The sequence below is a fragment of the Sorex fumeus genome, unplaced genomic scaffold (genome assembly GCF_029834395.1).
Source record: "Sorex fumeus unplaced genomic scaffold, SorFum_2.1 ptg000095l, whole genome shotgun sequence".
NCBI classification, from domain to species: Eukaryota; Metazoa; Chordata; class Mammalia; order Eulipotyphla; family Soricidae; genus Sorex; species Sorex fumeus.
The window spans coordinates 10024976-10040980 of NW_026606152.1; the positions used below are offsets into that span (position 1 = coordinate 10024976).

The 16005-nt window shown below is 41.7% G+C and overlaps 1 protein-coding gene across 2 annotated transcripts in view; it reads left to right on the top strand.

The window, feature by feature from the left end:
• The window catches only part of FGF9 (fibroblast growth factor 9), a 42288-nt gene that overhangs the window by 9440 nt on the left and 16843 nt on the right, over positions 1 to 16005 (top strand). For both annotated transcript variants that reach the window (XM_056132834.1, XM_056132833.1), the window contains one exon: positions 2298 to 2401. In XM_056132834.1, coding sequence (XP_055988809.1) covers positions 2298 to 2401 — 104 coding nt within the window. The remainder of the gene's footprint in view (positions 1 to 2297; positions 2402 to 16005) is intronic.

Consider the following 16005-nt stretch of genomic DNA (forward strand, 5'->3'; position numbering starts at 1 on the left):
GGTTATGTTGGAGGATAGTCCTTATCAGTTCACAGAACTGCCTCAAGTTTAGGAAAACAGAAGGTTCATTTGCTGCCCTCTTAGTAGATGCCAGCATCTTTCAGTTTTATGGTGAGATGTGTAAGCACTGACATGCAGAATTAAGCTGATCAGATTTCCAAGGGGTGCACAAGTTTCGTCTTTCATATTCTAATGGAAATTGGGGCATCAGTAAGTTTCTTTCATTAATTCCAGGAATCCTGTGATCTCTATTGGTCATGTTTCCTGATATCAGAGACTCCTGATAGTCATATAAAGCTACAGTGTTGGTTATATTTCATTGTCAGAATTAGAGACAGTAAAATGAAATAAGATGATTGTGCATTTTCAGGCAAATGATTCTCATGGAAACTTTGCCTCATTACTCTCTCTAGTGACCTTCTGAGGCGAGGAGGCCTTCTGGGTTATTTTGGGTTATTTGAGATGTATATTTTATTATGGAATCACAGATAATCAGATCCAAAATGTACTCTGTACATTATGATTTTTCTATCCATCACCTCACATTCTATTCATTTGTGTTGCCAGAGCAGATATATGTTCTGTAAACTGCAAGCATAAGATCTTTGTGCTTACAAATGAATTAGGAATACCCCCTTTATTCAGGAAGCTTACACAGTTTCTGCTGTCTTTTGATTGCATCGCAGTCTATTTGTGAGGGTTACAAAGTTAATTGTTTCAAAGTCCATAAAGGTGCTTTTTCAATTGTCACACAAGACTGATTATAGCAAAGAATTACTCCCCCCCTCTAAACTTTTCAGTGGAAGTACATTTGTCAATATTTGAAGATATTCTTCAAACTCTGTTTGATTATTGGTTATACACTAACACAAGGACATCACAAAGTGTAGCCTTTTATGATAAAATCAGAAAAGTGGATAAGAACATTGGTATTAATATTGTTCCAGGTATACTCTTGGACGGGCTGGAACGATAGCACAGCGGTAGGGCATTTGCCTTACAAGCGGCCAACATGGCCAACCCAAGTTCGATTCCTCCGCCCCTCTCGGAGAGCCCGGCAAGCTACCGAGAGTATCTCGCCTGCACGGCAGAGCCTGGCAAGCTACCCGTGACGTATTCGATATGCCAAACACAGTAACAACAAGTCTCATGATGGAGATGTTACTGGGCCCGCTCGAGCAAATCGATGAACAACGGGAGGACTGTGACCATACTCTTGGACAATGATCTGAAAACATAATGAAGAGAAATTAAGGTTGCTTCTGTCATAAAATTCTGGATTTATGTCCAGTTTAAGTATTGTTATTATTCATGAGGTAAGCAAGAGGAAAAGGAGGAAATAAAAGATTATTATGTTGTTTTGATTTGGGGAATCTATTAGTCTGTGCCTATTTTACGTAAAGTGAAATTTAAGAGGTAACGTTTCTGCTCTCCCTCTCTCCTCCCCTCCCTCCCATTCTGCTGTTTCAATTGCTTAACTTATCTTTTGAAACTTAGATAAGTCTAGCAAAAACCAATACTTCATTTAAGCAAGTATATTTGGAATGTGTATAAGTTATTTTAGTTTTCTAGACAAAGCTCAATAAAGTTATACAATGGAGAGCCCAATAATTTTTTTATATAAATCAATCAAGATTTTGGTTAGTGCTCAATGTGCTTACTTTGAGGGATATTTGACCATTCTCTGAATGAATCATGCTTTTCCTGATCTCTCCAGGAAGAAATCCTTAATTTTATACCATGCAAAATGGAAATAAGTTTTTTAAATAAATTTTTATGCTTTTAGATTAATTAGAAAATATGATGAGCCAGAGAGAAATTACAGTAAGCAAGGTACTTGCCTGGCATTCAGCCCACCAGGTTTGATTCCTGGCACCCTTGTGGTCCCTCTGAGTCCTGCCAGAAGTAATGCCTGAGTGCAGAGCCAGGAATAAGTCCTGAGCACAGCTGGCTGTGACCCCAAAATAATTACAACAAAAAAATCTACATAGTTCACATATCATACAATTTTTTAGCATATTAATGTGAATACTAACCTGTATATTTGTAGAATATATGCATATTTTTTGTGGTGATGAGTATTTTTTTTTATCATGATTATATTATTGAACTTTTAGGAGGTTTTTTGTTTGTTTGTTTGTTTGTTTGTTTTTTAGAAAAACCATGCTCTGATGAGTGTGAGATTGTCCTGACTGGGAGCAGGACTCAGCGTCTTCCCCAAAGCTCCCGAGCTGCTGAGACCCCAAGGACATGCTCCAGGCTCTGACCTCTTGGTGCTTGGACCCTTTGTCTTACAGGCATTCTGGAGTTTATCAGCATAGCAGTGGGCCTGGTCAGCATTCGAGGTGTGGACAGCGGCCTTTACCTCGGGATGAATGAGAAAGGGGAGCTGTATGGATCAGTAAGTATCATGATTGCCATCATCTCTGTACACAACTGATTCAGACTGCATTTTCTACCCATTGTAAATAACTATGTGGCTACCTTGGGGAGGAAGAAAAGTAGAAGCTTCTACTTCTTTTGAATGAAGCCATTTGTTTGTACTAATAGATATCCATCATGAATCCTTCCAAGACCAGAGTGTCTAAGATAATGCTTTATTTAGATGGCAACCCATTTTCATTATCAAGTAAATAGAAGATTCACAAGTGTGCTTGTGTGTGGGGAATCCCAAGCTCTTGTATTGAGTGGGTGTTATTTTTGAAATGAATGGAAATGCTCTTCCAAGCTTTGTAAGCAGTGTAATTAACACTAGAAATAGACCGTGCAGAGGCCATATAGATGCTTTCTTTGAGCTACATAAGATTTTCATTATGTAGGGAGAGATGGAAATTAAGGTCCTTTTATTCTTGTTTATGAATAAGAATATAAAAGTACTGCAATTATTAGCAAGCGTTTGGAGTTTTTTTTGTCTCTCATCATGTTTCCTCTACCTGCTGGGATTGTGAGCTGCTCTGGGAGGCAGTGAAGAATAGCCGCTGTTCATACCAGGTCTCTGCTCTCTGCTAGTGGCTTCAGGAGACCAGTGATAGAGACAAGGTTTTTGCTTTGTCCACAATTTGTAGGAAGTACAAAGAGATAAGATCTGAGGGAAGCTTTTAAATTCCAAATACTAAGTGATGTTCTTTTGGATTACCTTCAATTTGCGTTGCAGTTTATAGGTATGTAATGTGAATTTAATGAAGTCAATAAGATTTATTTTTTAACTTTTTAATTGTATCACTGTGAGATAGAACCTTACAAAGCTGGACAAGAAAGTTTTTGTATGTCAGACACAACCTGACCTTCATTGGATAGGAAGGATGATGGTTTTGGTTTGTGGTCTCCAGACCATTTATTTATTTTGGATCATAAAATATGTGATGTCCCAAAGTAATTTTTAGGATGAATTTCAACAATGCGTAATAAACATATTAGATACTCACTTGAAAATAGTTTGTATTCTTGAATAGACATATGTAAAAGAAAACTTCTAAATCAGAAGGTGCCAGCCTGCGCCTGGTTCTTTCTTGGGCTGACTGCTGGGTCACTGCCTACTTGGCTGTTTAGGGCAGTGTCAGAGGACACTGCTGTGCCCGGAACCAAGTCTGGGACTCCTGAAGGCCAGCCATGCACCCAGAGCTTTGAGCTACCTCTCTGGTCCCTAGAAGTGAAAAATGTTTGAGATTTGAGGAATGAGCAAACACAAGCAAACATCCACATTTGTTTTCTGCCTCACGGGCCTCCTGGCATATGCCTATGTGGTACCCTCTCCTGTAGAGAGATGCTCAAAGATGTCGCCTGCTGCAGTGAATGATTTGATAAGGCAGTCAGGTGGCACTTGGTGTTCAGCAAAGTGGCCCTTAGGTTTTGTGTTCCAGCTGCGCCTTGGCTATCCATCTGGATCCTTCATGACTCCTTCTCTGTAGTCTTCTTGCATGCTCCTCTCTGGAGCACAGCCTGGGATAGCATGAGGGAGGACTCTGGAGGTCCCCAGCCACATACCCAATCACTGCCAGTGACAGGACTGCCTGAAATAATGGCAGAAAGTTGGAGAACCCCATCTTGGCATGCTTTCCAGGAATCTAATCTGTTTTGTGACATTTTCTGTGACTGGCAATTGCCTCGTGTAAAGCTCTTTGAACATGCCGCATATATGGTTAGATGCCGCTCTGTTGCCTCGGCCATGGGGCCTGGTAGCTGATAATTCCAATTGCCGAACTGTGTCAGAAAAAGGAGAGAGAACCTGAGAATAGAGAGAAAAAGAAACTCTCCTTTCTTGTCTTTTCCAGCAGTGTCCTCAGGCTTGCATCTATAGAAAGGTGGATGAGGAACACTTCTGTCTTGTGATTCCCTTCATTTTTTTTTAGCTTGTTTTTGGGCTGTACCCAGGGATGCTTAGGGTTTACTTGGCTCTACACCCCTGGCAGGGCTCAGGGAACCATTGAACCCAGGTTGGCTGCGGGCAAGGCAAGTGCCTTTCCTACTGTGCTATCACTCTGGAAAATGTCTTAAGCAGCTTCTCTGCATGCCTCCCATCTCTCCCCTTTCCAACATGTTTTCCATCCAGATGGGAGAATTACCTTTTAGATCCAGATATGCATGTTGCTTCTCAGCCCAGCCACCTTCGGGTGGGTTTTATCTTGGAAGGTCATTGCGGTATCCTTTAGCTAAAATTCCTTTTCTAGTTCTGTTCCCAGAGCACTTTGCCTGGACCTGTCTTGCCAGTTTCACCTCTAGCTCTTCTTTCCCTGTGGCTTTTGAGTTTGTCTGCTTGATGTTCTCTAAACATGACATGACATTTGTCTACGAGGTCAGGTTAGTCCTTTTATATATCATGCCTTTTTCTTCTCCCTCTCCTTGATGGTGCTGCATTTATGCTTTGAGAATCCATGGAAATGTTGCCTTTTCTGGGAAACCTGCACTGTACTCTCTCAAGTCAATCACTAGAAATCTGGTTAGCATTTCTTGGAATAGTAATTTTTCTTCTTTCTTCCTCTTCCTTTCTTTTCCTCCTCCTCTTCCTCCTCTTCTTCCTTCTTCCTCCTCCTTCTTCCTCTTTCTTCCTTTTCTCTTCCTCCTTCTACTCCCCCTCCTTCCCCATTTCTTCCTTCTTCTTTCCTTCTCCTTTCTTCTTCTTCTTCTTTTTTTTGAAGGGGGGCGGTGGAAATTTCAGTCCTGATGATGCTCAGTATTTACACCAGGCTCTGAACTCAGGGATCACTCCTGGTGAGGCTCAGGAGACTATATCTGACTGTGGGAATTGAAGACCACATGCAAGGAAATTCTTAATCTACTTATCTCTTCAACCCGACTCCAGACTAATTTCTTATACAATTTTTCTAATTTATGCTATTACATAATATTTCATCAACCTACAAGAAACAGTACAATTTATAGGCTAAATAATTGCATTTGGTGCTTATTTATGGTGTTTTGGGCCACACACCCTTATTATACTCATATTTAACCCTGGATCTGCACCCAGGGATCACTCCTGGCAGGATTCAGAGACAATATGGGATGTTGGAGATCCAATTGGATTGGCCATGTGCAAGGCAAGTGCCCTACCTGCTGTACTATAGCTTTAACCCGTAGGTCATTGTAAGTTAGTATTCCATATACTGTTTCTAAAGGGCATGGCCTGCACAGGCCTTTTTGTTGTTTGGGCCATGCCTGGCAGTGCTCAGGGCTTACTCCTGGCTCAACTACTCCTGATTCAGGGATCAGTCCTTGGTAGAGCTCAGGGGACCATATGGGATACTAGAGGTTGGACCCGGGGTTGCCAATGTACTATCTCTCCAGCCCCTAAATGGATATATATACATATATATAAATATATATATAATATATAATATATATATATATTGTTCCCCCTCTGATACAGAGCAGTGACCTCTGCATACCGCTCTGGTAAATGCTCAAGAAACACTTGTTGGATTGAAATAAAGGAAATGTTGTCGGTTATTTTTTTATGTTTGTTAAACATAGGCATTGACCTCTTTGTATTGCTGCTGAAATGATCAGTGTATGTTTAAGATTCTGAAGAGAGAGTAGCTGTCTTCCCTGTCCATGCTCGCCTGGATCATCACAGGGCCTGGGTGTCAAGTACCCGGGCATGTGGCTATAGCTGGAGTATTCAGCAAAGGGCTGAGGACATGATAAGCACTCCCATTTTCCCTCTCTAACCCCAAAGTGACCACATCCCACACTTTTTTGTGAGACAAAGAGCTTAACTCAGGTGATTGGTAGGTGTCTTCCTGCTCTGGAGCACGCGGATTTGTGGTTTGAGTTTTTTAGTTTTGACTGTGAGTCTCGTCAGCTGAACCCAAGATACTCTCTGTGCACACACATGAAATGCTAATGCAGTGTTATCTTTTTGGAGTTAGAATGAGAAATCCCTGGGCAGCTGGATGGTTTCCCCTGGTCTTGCACCTAATGTAGATATAGGGAAGTTTGAAGGAAAGAGTCATGCTTGTTCAGCCCAGGAGTCTCAATTTCCCCTGAGTTTTTGGTGTGGTAATGGGAATGACAATCCAGAGTGATTTAAACATTGCATCTTAATTCACCAAGAAAAGGAAAGGAAAGAAGCAAAAAATGAGCCCGTTAGTCAACATATGAAAAATTGTAACTTAGAGAATCTTTACCTGGATGCAGTTGACTAAAGCTCAGTAAAATGAAGTAGAAAAATTTTATTTAGGCCATCTAAATATTGAAAATAACCCCCCCTTCACATATGTAAAAAGGTAAGTGGGAGACTTGAGGGCATAGTTACTTTTTATAAAATAATAAATATGTAAATCTAGAAAAAGTAGTTATAAATATAATTTGCTATTTGGACATTAATTTTTTTCATCAGTGTAGTTCTTTTATTTTCTAAGTTTTGCTTGGGGAAAGATCTGAAAGATCAGACAAGAATGGGATAATGTTTCTCTCGAAAATATATTGGATTCTGATTTCCTGTTAGATGGTAGAAATAGCAAAAATCATAGGCCCTACAGGACATAATTTGATTTAAGGAAAATCTACATTATTCTAATTCTGAGATTTTATATTTAATTTATGTGTTAATTTATCCTTGCATCTCTTCATTCACTGCTTATTCACAAGCATTTTACTTACTCCATGGCTGATACTGCTAAACAAATAACAGTGCCTCAAATATAAGAATTTGGTAGAACATCCTTATTCTGTACAGTGTGAAATGCACCATATCTAAAGGATGCAGATATTTGAGTCTAGAACTGTTTCGATAAATTCATGGGAAAATTGAGGGGAAACACTTAAATTGGATCTTGAGAGATGAATAGGAGTTTCAGGAAAGCAAGGGCACACAAGTTATGGCACCAAATTCTTCCAGTACCCTGCCTGGTTGAAACCTAGAGAGGATACTAGTTCTGTTTGTCTCTGTCTCTCTGTTTCTGTTCCTGCCTCTCGCCACCCGCCTCCCTCCCTCAGAGAATTAGACTATAAATTTATATTTATTTGTCACTTTTCTTCCAGAGGTAATACTTCTTCTATAGGTAGCACTGTCCTCCCATTGTTCATCGATTTGCTTGAGCGGGCACCAGTAACGTCTACATGGTGAGACTTGTTGTTACTGTTTTTGGCATATCGAATATGCCACGGGGAGCTTGCCACCTCTGCCATGTGGGCGGGATACTCTCGGTAACTTGTGGGGCTCTCTGAGAGGGACGGAGGAATCGAACTCGGGTCAGCTGCGTGCAAGGCAAATGCCCTACCCACTGTGCTATTGCTCTATAGGTAATCTAAATTAATTTTTTTAGGGGAGCACACCCTGTGATATTAAGGGATTACTCCTGGTTCTGCACTCAGAGATCACTCCTGGTGGGGTTCAGAGGATGAACTGTGAGGTTCCAGGAATTCGACCTGGATTAACCTTGTGCAAGGCTGTACTATCATGGCTACTACATTTAAATTTTTCTGAATATTATTATTAAAACACCAAGAACAATTGATGAATGAATCAATTTATAAATGTCTCACTAAAAAGACACATGAAAAATGGATCTCTATGACTTTTGCATGTAATAAAAGATATTTGACCTTTCACATAAGAAGAGGTAGTCAGTCATTAAAATTGTAATGCTGCTGGGGCTGAAGAGCTCGAGTACAGCAGATAAAAGCACTTGCCTCACATGCAGCTGGCCTAGGTTGGGTCCCTGGTACCTCATATGGACCCTTAGCCCACTAGGAGTGATTCCTGAGCACAGAGTCAGGAGTAAGGCCAGGGCTTTGATGGATGTTATCCTGAAACCAAAACAACAACACCCCCTGAAAAAACACCCCACAAAGATACAAAAACAAATGAAATTTGTTTTTTCCAAATGCTGCTGAAAAGTGGAACATAAAATCTGTAAAATCATACCAATCATGCCATACCTGACAGATAGTTTCTCTGCTGTCCACAGATAGTTGCTTTGAATTTTGTTGGCTCTGCACTCAGGAGTTACTCCTGGCAGTGCTCAGGGGACCATTTGGGATGCTGGGAATCGAACCCGGGTCAGCTGCCTGCAAGGCAAACTCCTTATCTGCTGTGCTATCTCTCCAGCCCCTGTTTTGAATCTTTTTGATCAGACCTATATTGTATTCAGTATTAAAATTTTTCTTTTGCCCAGACTCTCTACCTTTATAATCTTTGTTGTTTTCTTTATACATTTATTTTTTAATTTAAACACTGTGGTTTACATGGATTTCTAATATGAATATCCAGATATGAATATTGTTCATAGTTGTAGAATTTCAGGTGAACAGTATTGCCCTACACTTACTCCCAGTCTCTCCACAAGGCTCCTCTTCTATGTTGACCCCTTCATAAAATTTTGAACCTTCAGGTAGGGCGTTTGCCTTGCACGCAGCCAACATGGCCGACCCGAGTTCGATTCCTCCGCCCCTCTCGGAGAGCCCGGCAAGCTACCGAGAGTATTCGATATGCCAGACACAGTAACAACAAAGTCTCCAATGGAGACGTTACTGGGCCCGCTCGAGCAAATTGATGATCAACGGGAGGGGGAGAAAAAAAATTAATTTTAGTTAGGGTCACATGTTGACACTTATGATTTTTGATGTACTAGTTACCCTCCTTTGTTGCCAGCAAAGCCTCCAAGGCCTCTGCCAACAGTCTTATGTTACTTCTAGTTCGCCTCCTTGTCCCCTGCCCCTGTTCCCCATGCTCCTCAGCTCGTCTTCAGTATTGAGATCTGGGGCTGAAGAATATTTCTGTTTCCCAAAGTCACAGCAGCACAGCTGATAGATGGTTCCTTTTGGCCTTGCTGTTTTGTCAGTCATGTCCAACATGCTCTAGTTGGGCATCTTGTGTTAATATTACCATCAGCCTCTCTATTCTGGCATTTTCACAGAAGATTTTTTGAACTGATAAATGGAAAGTGAGAGTTGTTAAGTAACTTGCTCAAAGACTCAGACCCTGGACAGCAGAGAAAGAACACATCTCTTCTTGCATCCCTTAGACTAGGACTTTGTAATGCATTGTCTTGAAAGAGATTCTTATAAATCAGTCATTTATTAGTAGGTAAAATTGCTACTAGGGACATAGCTTGGGCCTGGGTATGTGAATCCATGTAATCAATGAGCATGATGGATTTTTATTTCTTCCAGTAAAAACAGACCACATTAGTTGGGCCAGTTATGTCTATGGAGGAGAGGTTTGTGAGCCACAGTGACTTCTTACCTGATTTTTGTAATGAGAGTGGGTGGGAGTATTAGGGTAGCTTGACAGTGTGTCATGTTTTCGATGAAGGCAGTCGGTATGCCCTATAGATTTTTCTGTCCCATAGTGAAGAAATAGATCAGCCTTGAGGAAATAACCAAGTTTATCACATCCTTAGAGCCCCTATGTAAATATGAAGAATATAAACTTATTTAATTTTTTTAGAAACTCTTCTTCAAAAAGTATTCAAATTAAATTTCAAACCTGACCATCAAACATTGTAATCTCCAAATTGGCATTATTGATTCTCTGTGATGGATGATACTGTTTGCTGAGACTACAGTTCTGTTTTACCGTCTGTGGACTATAATTGTGGCCTGATTTGTTGTTGACAGACACGTTCTTGAGAGCACCTTGCCAGGCCACTCCCTTCCCACCACTATCCCCCTTCTCCTGTCCAAATCACTAGGAAACCAGCTTAACATCATCTGGTCGTCACTAATGTTCTGATGTTTTTTTTCTTTATAGCCCTGAGAGCAGTACTAATTCTATAAAGTTAGAAATTAACTTTATACAAAACTAATTTCTTGGACAGTAGTAAGGTATTGTAGTTGCACATCTGGAGGTTAGAAATAACCTTTTATAGCTCATGAAATACAGACAAGATAACAGTGTTCCTGTAGAAAGTGCGGAGTTCCAGATTAGGCCCTTTGTTTTCCAGGGATCCATAGGTGAGGCACCAGTTTTAAGACCATCACCCTGGATGCAGAGTCCTGACACCAGGTTGAGGGTTGTGCTTGTGAGGAAGCGAAGCCTCCTGTAATGTGTTGGCAGCCTCCTTGTCTCCACTGGGCGTTCTCAGTGGCAACTGTGAACCCCTTTGAGCAAGCCGATGAGGCCTGTGTGATTATGGAACAGGATACCATACTGAAAGGAGGATACCCCTCAACTTATAACTTTGTCATTGTGTTGTGTCAGTTCAAGTGATTTGGATGGTAGATGTTCAGACATTTTTTGCATGCAGAGGCTCCGAAGAATGTTATGTACACAGGGGAATGAAGGGGGTATTAGGTGGCAGTGCACCTGTCAGCAAGCTTGTTCAGGAAATGGTGGTTTTATACAGATATTTGGGGTATGGAACTTTATATTATTTCTGTGCATCACCAGTTTTCAAAGAATGGAATATAATTTTTGGTTGGTAAGGGGGCTAAATTTGCAGAAGAACATTGTTTTATTTAATTTCACGCAGGGCTCTTGTTTTAGAGATAAGGGAGAATGAGATTTGACTGATTTGCTTACTCACAGTCACATTGGTGGTGACAAATCACAATTTGAACGTAGGCAACTCAGTAAATCTTTTCTGATACATATTCATGAGTAGTCCTCTAGTTTTGTTAATAAAAAGCACATATATGTGTATTTATATGCTTTGATAGCCCTCCATATACTGGAGCAGGATTTTAGTATTTTTATAGACATAACTTTAGAACAATTTTCCTTTCTAGTAGCTAATTCTTATTTAGTTGTTCCTTTGGTTATTATTTTTTGCATCTGTTTCATTTGCTATTTATTTGTGCTATGTAATTAATTTCGATTGTGTATGTTATTTAGCAAGGTAGCTATAATTACTGATTATTTGAGTCATGTTTAAAATAGTCGAAGTTAGTACTGGCCAAGATCTGAGCATACAGGTCAAAAACACATTTTACAGGCTTGGGAAGGATTCCATTTTCATGGCTGATTTCTCGTACATTCCTATCTGGGATGAGAGGTGGGAAGAACATGGTTTTAGCAGGCAACAGAATCAGGAATGGTTCTTCAAGTTCAGGCATCTCAAAACAGAGTGTTTGTCATAATGGACACAGATTTTACAGGCGATTCTGAATCTCCTTCAAGTTATACCATATGCTCTGCTCACACTCCTGCCAGAGAAGTTTGTTGAAGAAACTCTGGGCAGATGATTCTGGGGAGGCCTGAAGGAACACGAGGGCTTGAAGTTGGGGTGCTAGGAGTTGCCTGGGTCACCCTGGTGATTCTCAAAGGCCTCTAGGGTCATATCCAGTGATGCTGATGGACCAATGTGGTACAGTGCACTGAACCAGGGTGAGCTGATGCAAGGCATGTGCCTTATCAGCTCTGTGCTACTATCTTTCTGGTCCCAGAATTTCATTTCATGGTTTGTGGGGGAGTTCTGTCCACATCTGGAGGTGATCAGGGGACCATGCATGATGCTGGGGTCAAATCAGGGTCAACCACATACAAGGAAAGTGAGTTACCCCAGAATTCCATTTCTTAAGCATCAGCTTTGTAAAGGCAGGGACTTGATTATTTTGTTTCCCATGGTGTTTCTGGGGGCTCCAGACTATGTGAATGAGACAATGAATAAAGAATAGGTGATATATTGTCAGTGTATTGGTGGGAGGCCAGTGAGCCCAATTATCTTCCTTCCTTCCTTCCTTCCTTCCTTCCTTCCTTCCTTCCTTCCTTCCTTCCTTCCTTCCTTCCTCTTTCCTTTCTGTTTTCTCTGTCTGTTTTTCTTTCTTCCTCTCTTTTATTTTTGTTTTTGGGCCACACCTGGCGATGCTCAGGGGTAACTCTGGCTCTGCATTCAGGAATTACTCCTGGTGGTGCTCGGAAAACCATATGGGATGCAGGAGGATCCAATCTAGGTCAGCTGCATGTAAGGCAAATGCCTTACACGCGGTACCATTGCTCCGGCCCCCTTATTATTTTTTTTGAAAAAAGATCATGCAGATGCTGGGCTATGATGACTTTGTTTATAAGTAGATATTTGATGTGACAAGCGTTGACTTACAGAGCAGGTGGCTCTTGGTGGTTTTGAAGTTATAGTTCCTCTTTAGGTGAAAAAGTGTTAGGCAACCCATATCATAGTCATTGTACTTGTACATTATGATAGAGCAATACTTACTGGGGCCAGAGAGATAGCTGTATGGACTGGAGCACATACTTTGCCTGCTGGAGGTCTGGGGTTAAGCTCTCATCACAACCAACTGTGACGCAAAGATAAAAAGAGAAAAATAGCTCTGTAGCATTGTCCTGTCCTCCCGTTGTTCATCGATTTGCTCAAGTGGGCATCAGTAATATCTCCTTTGTGAGACTTGTTGTTACTCTTTTTGGCATATCGAATACACCATGGGGAGCTTGCCAGGCTTTGCTATGCAGGCGGGATACCCTTGGTAGCTTGCCGGGCTCTCCAAGAAGGACTGGAGAGGGGCTGAAGTGATAGCACAGTGATTAGGGCATTTGCCTTGCACGTGGCCAACCCGGGTTTGATTCTCAGCATCCCATATGGTCCCTCAAGTAGCGCCAGGAGTAATTCCTGGGAGCACGATCCAGGAGTAACCCCTGAGCATCGCCAGGTGTGGCCCAAAAAGCAAAAGAAAAAAAAAAAGGAAAAAGCAAAAAAAGGAAAAATACTTGGCGACACTCTAAGGTGAGCCTTGTCTTCAAAGCACTGTCTGTGTGGTGGGGATTTCACTTAGTCACCCTGTCTTGAATCCTGGGGTCCTGGTTCTGGGCCTTACTATGCCTCCACATCCAGTCAGTGTGGGAATAAGCAGCAGGAAGCACAGATGCTACCACACCAGCTCTTCCTGCTTCCTCTGATTCTTCTTCCCCTCCCTGGTGACCCCTCCAGATTTCTGGGATTCCCTTTTCCTCACCACACAGGACCTTTCCTTTGTCATCTCCAGTTAACCTCTCTTTCCCAAGTAGATTTTCAGTCACACAGAGGCTGAGCACCTCCAGCTGGCATCTGCTTCTAAGACTGCTGTGGGGATTGAAGATCTTCCTGCTCCCTCTCAGTCTCCCCAAGTTCCCTGAGGTAATGTGGGTTCAGAACTTAGAGTTATATTTAGGTTTGCCACTCACTCACTCACAGTAGGTTTACACTCACTGTTCACACACTTAGTGTTCATACACTCCCTTGTTCACACATTATATGCTTGCTTGTTCACATACTAACTGTTCACACACTCCTCTGTTCACATACTCACTGCTCACACAGTCATTAATTCACACACTATTCACACTCATTCACACACTAAATGTTCATCTACTGTTCACATGCTTGTCCATTCACTCACTTGTTCACACACTCCCTGTTAACACATTCCTTCACACATTCACTGTTCACACTCATTCACACACTCACTCCTAAATTCTGTAGCTCACACTCCCACCCATCTTCCACTTATGAAACCACACTTGCACACTCAGCTTTTCCCGCTTGCTTGCCCACAGTTACTCTTCTGTTCACTCTCTCACGTAATTCCTCTTCCTTTCACAGCAGGCATGACATTACCCTACCAACACATGCCAGGGGCTGTAGAGGGCACTAGAAATGCGTTTGATTCTTATTATTTGCAGATGATATATTTATAAAATTGGGTACTTAGTCAAGTTTGCTTGGAAGCCTCAAATCATTACTTATGATCCTGTTCTGGTGATTTGTGCACATGCACACAAAAAAATAAAGTTGATAGGCATGAGCTCAGCTGAGATCCAACAAGATCCTGTGGGAGGATCTATTTAGTGTCATGGTTTTCTCCTCTTCCTCCTCCTCCTCCTCCTCCTCCTTTTCTTCTTCTTCTTCTTCTTCTTCTTCTTCTTCTTCTTCTTCTTCTTCTTCTTCTTCTTCTTCTTCTTCTTCTTCTTCTTCCTCCTCTTCCTCCTCCTCCTACTCCTCCCTTTCTTCTTCTTCTTCTTCTTCTTCTTCTTCTTCTTCTTCTTCTTCTTCTTCTTCTTCTTCTTCTTCCTCCTCCTCCTCCTCCTCCTCCTCTTCCTCTTCTTTCCCTCCTTTCCTCCTCCTCCTTCTCCTCCTCCTCCTCTTCTTTTTCTTCTTCTTCTTTTCTTCTTCTTCTGATCAAACACCCATCCTTTCACCAGTGCACATTTTCCGCCACTAAAGTCCCCAGTATTTACCCTCATCCCACCCTTTCCCCTGCTTGTGTGGTAGACAATTTTCACAATATTCTCTCTCTACTTTGATTATACTCACTCTTTTGACCCACTATTATTATTTGAAGTTTTCCCACTACCACTCTAACCTGCCGAAAAGGCAATACTAGACTATTTTGTATCGCTTGTTAAAAATAGCATATATGTCATGCAGCCGTAAAAGCAGCTGCATACTCCCGAAATTGTAAAATTTTAATAATTAGGGTCTGGAGAGATCTTTGCAGCACGCTGCTCAGTTCCAAGATTCTTCTGTGTGTCTCTGGATCACAGCCACTAAGGGGCTTAAGTATTCGCTGAAAGCAGTTGGTGGGTGCCATCTCAGAGTCCCATTGGGATGGGGGCGGGGGGTGATGAGAGGAACCGGCTCCTCCCTCATCCCATGAGGCCTGGCATTTGCTCTTACTACTCCTGTGTACCTGGGCTTTTTACTGGGTTTGGGAAGACAGCAGCTGCTGAGATTCCTAGGGGCCAGGAGGAGGGATAGCACCTGCTCCTGTTTGAGTAGCCTGGTGAAATCGACCTATTGCAAAATCTGGAGGCATCTTTGCAGATGAGAGGACGTTTTCTTTTCTATGGGTGATTTATGCCATTTAAAATACTCCATTTGGAGAACAAAAGGGAATGCCCTGCCACAGAGGCAGGGTGGAATGGGGAGGGATGGGGGTGGGAGGGATACTGGGATCCGTGGTGGTGGGAAATAGGCACTTGGTGGAAAGATGGGTATTTGATCATTGTATAATTGAAACCCAAGCACAAAAATTTGTAAGTCTATAATTGTACCTCATGGTGTCTCACTAATAAAAATTAAAAAAAAATGCTCCCTTTGGTAGATTGTTGAAGTTGGTCCCTAGGTACAAGAAGTGTGTGATGTGCCTTATGCAGAAGGTTCATGTGTTGGATGAGCTTTACTCAGGTCTGAGTCATGGAACTATAGACTGCAAATTTATTGTCAGTGAGTCACAGTATTATTTGAATAGAAATGGACACAAAATCAAGTTATTTATTGATTGCCTGATAAAACCTGCTAACTCGAGGCTCACAGGAACCTCTTTCTCTGTGTTCCTCTGAGGAGTAGTGGTTCAGTATTTCCTAATTCCAAGGTCTTGATGACTTTATAGAGAGAGCTCTTGGGAAGGATGGACTGTTCCTGCAAATGCAAATGCTGTTCCCTTTTTTGGGAGGTCTCAGGCATGAGCCAGAAGAACTCCTCGCTTTGACGGGTGTCCTCAATTTGTAATTTTGACTCTTAATGTTCTAATAGAAGTAGCCTCTGGAAAGCCCCAGAGTGTTTAGAGAAGGTGGCTGAGTTTTAATGGTAGGAGAAAAGGTGAGAATTATTCTGAGGAGAGATGGAGGAA